The following is a 7,964-nucleotide window of genomic DNA, read 5'->3' on the forward strand; positions in this document are numbered from 1 at the left end:
ACAATCTATACGTAAATTATGCATTAAAAATTAGTAACTGTTCTAAAATGTCTTATTTTATCTTAACAAAAGGTATATATAATTATTTGTAACATCGTATTTTAATACATGTATATTTAATTGAACATTTAGCAAATTTTTGTAGTACCGTGTCATATCAGTTAGTAGACATTTATACTGAAAGATTCTTGGTTAAGTGTATAGCTGAGACATAATAATTATTTTGTAGTATTAACAGGACCGTCATATAGTCCAGTGTATCCAATCAGTGTGACTTAATGAATGTCCATTTGTTTAAATTTAGAAGTACATAAAAAATGTTTGTGTAAAGTTCAAGTTCAGTGGTCAATATCCATGCCGATAGCTATACCCTGTGTCATGTCTCTTCAGCATACATTTAGCCTGTTAGCGTTTAGTAAATGTTTGTTATTCTGTAGGGTTCTGCATCTTCCAATCTATATTTAATTATTTGTATTAGTGAAACGAGACTGTGTTGTTGTTTACTTTTGAAAAGTATAAAAATGTTTTAAATGCTTTTAAATGTCTATATAAAGTAGATTGTTGGTACTTTCCTCTGTAATAATTTCTCGTTAAGGTACTTTTTTTCAATATAATTATGTTACCATGTGTACAAATTGAAATAAAAGTAATTATTATTTATGTAGTAAACATTTACATTTATAATTTTTTTTTAAATATATAAACTAGCTTATACCCGGGGCGCGCTGCTACGCTTTTTTTTTATCTGGTCGTACCAACTCAGAAACCTTTGTGGGCTCATACACAACACTTTGCTGAAGATCATGATCAAATGCATAGTTTACGATTACTTTATAGAAATAAAGGAAATACAGACAAACGGCAACGAGCGTACGGCTCACCTGCTGGTAAGCGATTACCGTAGCTTATATGTAGACGTTTCCCAATCGATCGACCGATCTTATCCCCAGGAGCTTTGGTCAACTTACTTACCAACAGGAACACAACATTGCTTGAAAACAGTATTATTTAGGTGCGATAAGGTAAGGTCGAGGTTCTCCAGTCGGGCTGCTCCATATTTTGAGCAGCAATTTCCTGCTGTGCCCTACCATGTATTAAAATGTTATTAATGTATGTTGTGTGTATTAAAATATTTTTGTAAATTGTTGAGTCATACATATTTCTTTGGTTTATTGTTTGGTTTGTAATTTTACAACTCATAATTATGACAACTTTTTGAAATAGACTCATCACAATTCATAACTATTCATTGTTAATTTAACCACATTCAATTTTTATTTGATTTTATTTTACAAAGACATTAAAGCATACGCAACTGAAGTTTAAGTACGATTAAAGTAATATCTAAAATTTATTAACCTCTAGTTACGCGGTATAACGTCACAAAAAATAAAATAAAAAAAAAATAATAAACAAAAGTAGCCGTCGTTTCACAGATCTTGATCTTTGATCTTGTTAATTAAGGAGTACATTCCAATAAGTTCACCTTTTAGGGGTGCGAGGAACGGGGTATGAAGTTCCTCATCGCCCATTGAAAAAGGAGGATCCTCCGACCAGACGGGTGTTGAGTCTGGTGGGCTACTGCCCCGACGGTTGTTGTCGTGTTCTTGTATATATGTTAAACCTTCGGATAACTTTAATTTTGACGTCAGTTCTTAGTTCCGTAGTTCGTATGTCGCGCGATAGATGTCGCCACAATGTCGAGGAGTCCGACTGGGAGCGTCGCGCCTACGCGCCTAGCCTCGTGCCGTCGGTGCGCATGCGCGGGATGTCGGCGAGCGCGAGGCGGTGCGCGCGCATGAGGTGCGTCTTCCGCTTCCAGCTGTCGGCGAACGCGCGCGCGCAGCCCGGGCACTTGTACGGCAGCTCGCCTGTGTGCGTGCGCGTGTGGCGGGCCTAGGACGATGGATTGTGTTACATGAAATATTAACTTCTTTAAGCACGCTTGACTTGGGGAGTGAGCTGGTGAATGCGTGACGAGAGTTACGAAAAGTGTGATCGGGCGAGGCGAACGGAAGTTGAGAGGGAGATATAAATTAGTGAAGGTAGAAAGAGAGAGAGGGAGTAACGTTTCGTAAGTTTTACTTCAATCGTGTGGTCTATAAAGCACACTTTTTATGTTATGTTGGTTTAATTTCCGTTTGCATCTATAAGGACTAAAAAAGTATTTTTTTGACACTAGAAAATTTAACGAATCAAAAAAATAATCCTCAGTAGGTAAGTCAATAAGGTAACATATATTTAATTTTATATTACGAATAAATATAGCCTTCACTACAAAAAAAAAAAAAAAAAAACTTGAAAAACAAACAATATTACCAGTCCGCTGGCATCGTAGAAGCCCTTCCTACAGTGCGTGCAGACGTACTTCCGCGAGCCGCTGTGCCTGCGCTGGTGGCGCCGCAGCGACGACGCGGCCGCCGACCGGAAGCTGCACTGCGAGCACGCGTGCGGCTTTGAACCCGTGTGAGTCCGGAGGTGCACTTGCAGGTTGTTTGCTGGTCATCAGTTTGAACAATTGTCACATTACTTGATTACATGAGATACTCTTCAGCCTGTAATACCCCACTACTGGGCATAGACCTCTTTCCCCATATAGGAGAAGGATCAGAGCTTAACCCACCACGCTGCTCCAATGCGGGTTGGCGGATATATTCCCTACTATGAGTAACGATCGCTATCAGGTGTACATGATAACAACCGGGACCGACGGCTTAACGTGCTCTCCGAGGCACGGTGGTGAGATCCACAAGGACTGCACAAACACCCAGACCACGGCAAACACCTGTATGGCCAATATAAATGTTTGTCATGTGCGGGGATCGAACCAGCAACTGCCAACGCAACAGGTAGAATCCATGGCTGTAACTGTTGCGCCAACGCGGCGTCTTTAGACGGCGGCGGTTAGATGAGATACATTACAGAGAGTACATTTCAATATTATTTATTTGTATTTTGTTTTTTAATAACTAGTTTGGCAAACAAGCCTATGACCTACATGATACTAAACGTAAATAAGGCCTTTTCGTATAGATACATTATATTGAGGTAGGGCACAGAAAATATCTGGCGCAAAATCTGAAGCGGCCTGAATGCTGAAATACCTTGATCATACAGATCACAGCAAAAGAATACCGCTCTCAAGCGGTGAGTAAGGTGATCAGAGTTCCTGTGAGGAATAGGATCGGCTGTGTGCTTGCGATACTTATGTTGTTGCAGGTGTCTATAGACTATGTTAACCAGTTACCATCGGCTGAGCCATACGCTTGTTTGCCGACGTAGTCATTTAAATAAAAAAGGACAAATCATAAAAATCAGAAGAGAAAAAATGCAAAGAAATGAAAATGAAATATACGTGTACCTTGAGAAAAGCCCCAGCCGCAGTAGGAACAGAGGTACTGCTTGATATTCTCATGAACTTTCATGTGACATTTCAGTACACTCTTGTTTTTGAACCTGACAACATAAAACACATTTTGTTGTAATAAAATCTGTTTTATTTAATGTCACATGACCTTGTTAAATGGACCTCAATATCAACTTAGTTTAATGGTGTTCTCAATGTAGCTAAAAGAACACAGATGATATTCTTGATTTTTCTATGCAATAATATTTTGTTTTGTGACATAACCATTCTAAATATAATACATAAAGACCTCATGCAGTAAAACAGTATTAAAAATCTCAGTTTCTAAAGCTCAAAGAATTTCGCTGTTATCTTCGGTGGTAAAAAGGTCGGTATGTAGGTAAAAAAATATTATACTTTACAATATTATGTAGTTAATAAAATTTGACAACAAACAAAGTGAGTGAATAGCTATTATGAAAACAAAAGTTTAGCCCCTGTAAATGTTGTTAGTGCCGAAAAAAAGCTTAAATGAACATTTTAATGTTATTATTATTTATATTTTAAACTTTAATGGTCAATAAGATTTAACACAAAAACCGGGATTTTATTATGTATGTTGTTGGCCATTTTGACTTATTTCCGCTCTACCACAAGAGCTATGGTGGTAGTTGCAACGAACGGCTAACTTTATCTTACATATAAATTGTTATTTATATTGTCATAAAAATGTTACATTATTAGAAGCACTATAATTATAATACCTCATAGTACATTTATCACAAGCAAACGGCCTGATATCTGAATGTCCTCGGTTGTGTATGGTCAGCTGCTTGCGGTATTTGAATCTCTTGCCACATGTGTTACAGGCATACTTCCTCTCATCAGAATGTGACGTGGCATGGTACGCTAGTTGAAATGGCTTGGAGAATGCTGAAATTGTTTAAAAAAATATTTGTTTTCTAGCAAATAAATTTTTACCATAATAGCAATTTAAATTATTATTGTCAATTATAATAAATCATATTTGACCATGTGAAACAGTTGTATATGTCTTAAAAGTTCTTTAGGTTCTTGAAAAAGGATTTTAGACAACAAATTACCAAATTCTGGGGTAAACTGCACTGATAATATAGTGTAGCAAAATCATATAAAAAAAAATTGCATTAATTTTGTTATTAAAAAGTTTTATTGGTTTTGAACTTTCTAATATTTATAGCACTTAAAAATACAGGAAGATATAATTATAAAAGTTATTACTTACATCTTGGACAATGTGCACATGTATACTTGTTTCCCGAATGTTCTTTCTCCATGTGTTTATTGAACCATTTCTGAGAGACAAAAGTTTTTCTACAAACTGGACAAGCAATCTTCTTTGTCTCGTCAACTACTTTACTATTTTCGCTTACAGTATTTTGATTTGTTTCATAAATATTACTATTATCAGGCATTTCATCAATTACTTCACAATTTGTTATTGCTGGAATAGTGTTGTTTGGAATTTCCGGAATATTATTTATATTATCATTTTCAGAATTATCAAATATATTACAACTGGTAGAATTTGTTATTCCAATTGATAATTTATATTCTGGTAAAGTTAGTCTCAGTATGTTAGGCCCAGGTTCAACAGTTTTATAGGCCTCAGGTTCAATAATAATGCTTGTTTCACTTCTAGATGCAATATTTTTGAGGGTGATATCAACGTTCTGGGCTTCTTTTACAAATGTGTAGCAAGATTCGATTTTAATAATACAGTCATAACAAAATTGTCGAGGAAGCTTTTCGTCATCTGTAATCTTAAAAAAAAAAGATGGTTTTACAAAATTTAAAATATTTTTTAAAGAAATGAATATTTTTTCACATTGCTCTAGTATTTATTATATATTATTCATTTTCTAACTTCATTACATTAATAGAAATAAACTAAAGATGCGATAAAAATTGTTTGTTATGAATTGAAAAGTCCATTTACTTACTACACTTATTATTATCAATTTATTTAAAAGTCCTTACTGACATTTGGGATTGCAAATAAACATTAAATTTAGGCTTTTAAAAGCTATGTATGGATAGCAACAAAATTAAATTTACCTTAATATTTGTACAAAAACAGAACATTTCTACAGCGCTATCGTTAAAATTTTCTTTTTCCCACGATGCGACTTCTCGCATACAACTACGACATAAATTTGTAATATCCATAATTATTTAATTACTAAGCATTTAGTTATTAATTAAGCAAGATATCACACAACTACATAGAATAAATCAATATGAAGTTATGAACTTGGAACTTGTAAGTAAATAAGTCATTTTTTTAATGTACGGATTTGTTGTGGTCTAATGTCAATCGGTAGGAAGACGTTTCGTTTTAGGCTTAAAACTGTCGGAAGTAATCGACAAAGCATTAGTAATTCTATTATTATTTAAAGAATTCATAAAGTTACAAAAAATATTCATATAAAATGGCATTAAATAATAGTAATTAAAAATGTTAGCTTAATATTTCTCAAGAAACGTAATGTAAAGTCTACATCGTTATCAAATAATTTGCAATAATTCACGTATCTGTTCATCTTTCATTATCTGAATTTGTATGTAATTATTTTTTTTAGGTCGAGGATAATAAAAAGCAATTTAGCAAAAGTATGATTTTAATTAGCCGTTTTTGTGTAGCGTTTCGTTTCAGCGAGGTGTGTACGTAGTGTGTCCAATCCTTCGCCCGTTAGAGGCGAGGCTTCGAGTAAAATTGGCTTATTTTGTAGTTCCGAACAAAGTCGAGCATATTGTAGCATTAGAAGCGCCTCATTTCGCATCTGTCTGTACGCAGCGTCCATTTTACTTAACACTAGAATAAACTTATAAATAAATAATTAATATTGAATTAAATTAATTATCTTACGTTAATTAAAAAAAAAAAATAATATGAAAATTTTTCTGATACCTTTGCGCTTTTTAACTTTGGTTCGGCCAGCAATGTATAGAGCATTACAGCTGCTGCAGATATTTGGCATAAGTTAGAAGTATCCACAACAAATATTACCTGAAACAATATCACACATTTATAAAAAAAAAAACGAGTGTGCTTTAGGCCACACGAATGAAGTAAAACTTCTTTAGCTCCATCTAACTTATATCTCCCTCTCAACTTCCGTTCGCCCCACCTGAATAAACTTTTCGTAACGCTTTTGTCACGAATTCACCAGCTTACTCTCCAAGTTCAAGTCAAGCGTGTGTAAAAATGTTTTCTTTCAAAAAAGTTTGTATCAAATCAAATATATCAAGCGCTTTTTATTATATCTAGTTTATTTTATATTATCAAGGCTATTGTTCAAATGCATATTAATACTTAATAGATAGTGTTTAATAGATAATGAAGAATTTTAAGTATCAAAGATTAATGAAAGCAAGGCGTGTTTCATAATTTCAACTTGATACTCGTATTTTTAGGGATTAAATCACTCTTCTACTGAGCGGCTGAATTGTTATATACTTTTTATTGTAAGCGTTTCAACAGAAACTAAGAAAAAAAAAACAAAAAAAAATAAGCACAAAGAACATTTTTCAATTATAAAATGAGGTAAAAATATGATCAAAAGGCCTTTATTAATTTTTACGGCGCTTGAATTTTTAGATGGCTTTTAATTTTACGTTCATACTCACTTTTTCAATTCCATCAAAGTAATTACTCCACAGTGGAGCCATTTCTCCCCCAACTTCACGAATCGAAAACGATTGCTTTTTACCATTTTTATTTAAATAATAAACGTCATAAATATTTGTTCCAATCGTGGGCACGGGACTATACGTGTAGTCTATGCCTTCCGCATCTTGGAGTTTCTTTAATAGCGTAGTTTTCCCAGACCCTTTTGGCCCTAAGCATAAAACTGGTATGTTCTTCTCTGGATCTTCCATATTAGTAATTATTTTGAGTTTGTGAACATTTGTTTTATCAATAATCTGACTAATGTGTCACTGTTGTGATATTTTATCTACTTCCCACTAGGTGGCGGGTAAAGGTGGGTGGTAAGGAAATGTTTAAATTCTAGTAATTATATTATGGCAAGCATAACTATCTTATTTATAAATATGTCGTCGCTCATGAATTGCTACTTATCCTATCACGTAGTCTTATATAAAAAACCGATTTCTACATAACGCCTTAAATTTAATACATTAAAGAATTAAAAAAATAAATAAAGTTTTTATAAATAAAGATTTTAGCAAACAAATGAAAATTATTAAAGCAAAACTTTATGAAAGTTATAAAGCATGTCACTTGCTTTGTTTAATATGGTTAAAAATTAAAACCGAACACCGTAACAACGACTTCGCATAGCAAGTATCGCCGCGGTACGTAGGTGTTATGTTCTACAAGTGTCCGAAATCTCAGCCTTAAACTTGCCTTACGTCATATCTATAATGTTACCTCATGCTTTGCTAGTGATGTGCCTCACTTGTCTCATCGTGTCGAAAACTTTTGATTATTTTATTCTGTTAACATTATTTCTTAACTTCAAATGTTAATATATAAAATCAAATATACATTTATAATATAGTATAATTGTATTAGATATTATTGAACATTTGTTATTTTTCATACTTAATGTTA

The 7,964-nt window shown here is 33.7% G+C and overlaps 2 protein-coding genes across 2 annotated transcripts; both read right to left on the minus strand.

Moving 5' to 3' along the window:
• Positions 1–1,138: 1,138 nt before the first annotated feature.
• On the minus strand, positions 1,139–5,648 carry LOC123662559 (zinc finger protein 84-like). Its single transcript, XM_045597403.1, has 6 exons — positions 5,444–5,648; positions 4,611–5,148; positions 4,111–4,279; positions 3,362–3,456; positions 2,320–2,498; positions 1,139–1,896 (listed from the first exon to the last, which is right to left on the minus strand). The coding sequence occupies exons 1-6, from the start codon at positions 5,552–5,554 to the stop codon at positions 1,729–1,731; spliced, it is 1,260 nt and encodes a 419-aa protein (XP_045453359.1). The 5' UTR covers positions 5,555–5,648; the 3' UTR covers positions 1,139–1,728.
• A 340-nt stretch (positions 5,649–5,988) lies between these two features.
• LOC123661309 (ADP-ribosylation factor-like protein 16) lies at positions 5,989–7,269 on the minus strand. Its single transcript, XM_045596284.1, has 3 exons — positions 7,016–7,269; positions 6,297–6,395; positions 5,989–6,210 (listed from the first exon to the last, which is right to left on the minus strand). Exons 1-3 carry the CDS (start codon positions 7,265–7,267, stop codon positions 6,007–6,009), a joined length of 555 nt encoding a protein of 184 aa, XP_045452240.1. The 5' UTR covers positions 7,268–7,269; the 3' UTR covers positions 5,989–6,006.
• Positions 7,270–7,964: the final 695 nt, after the last annotated feature.

Source organism: Melitaea cinxia, chromosome 2, assembly GCF_905220565.1.
Source record: "Melitaea cinxia chromosome 2, ilMelCinx1.1, whole genome shotgun sequence".
Classification (NCBI taxonomy): domain Eukaryota; kingdom Metazoa; phylum Arthropoda; class Insecta; order Lepidoptera; family Nymphalidae; genus Melitaea; species Melitaea cinxia.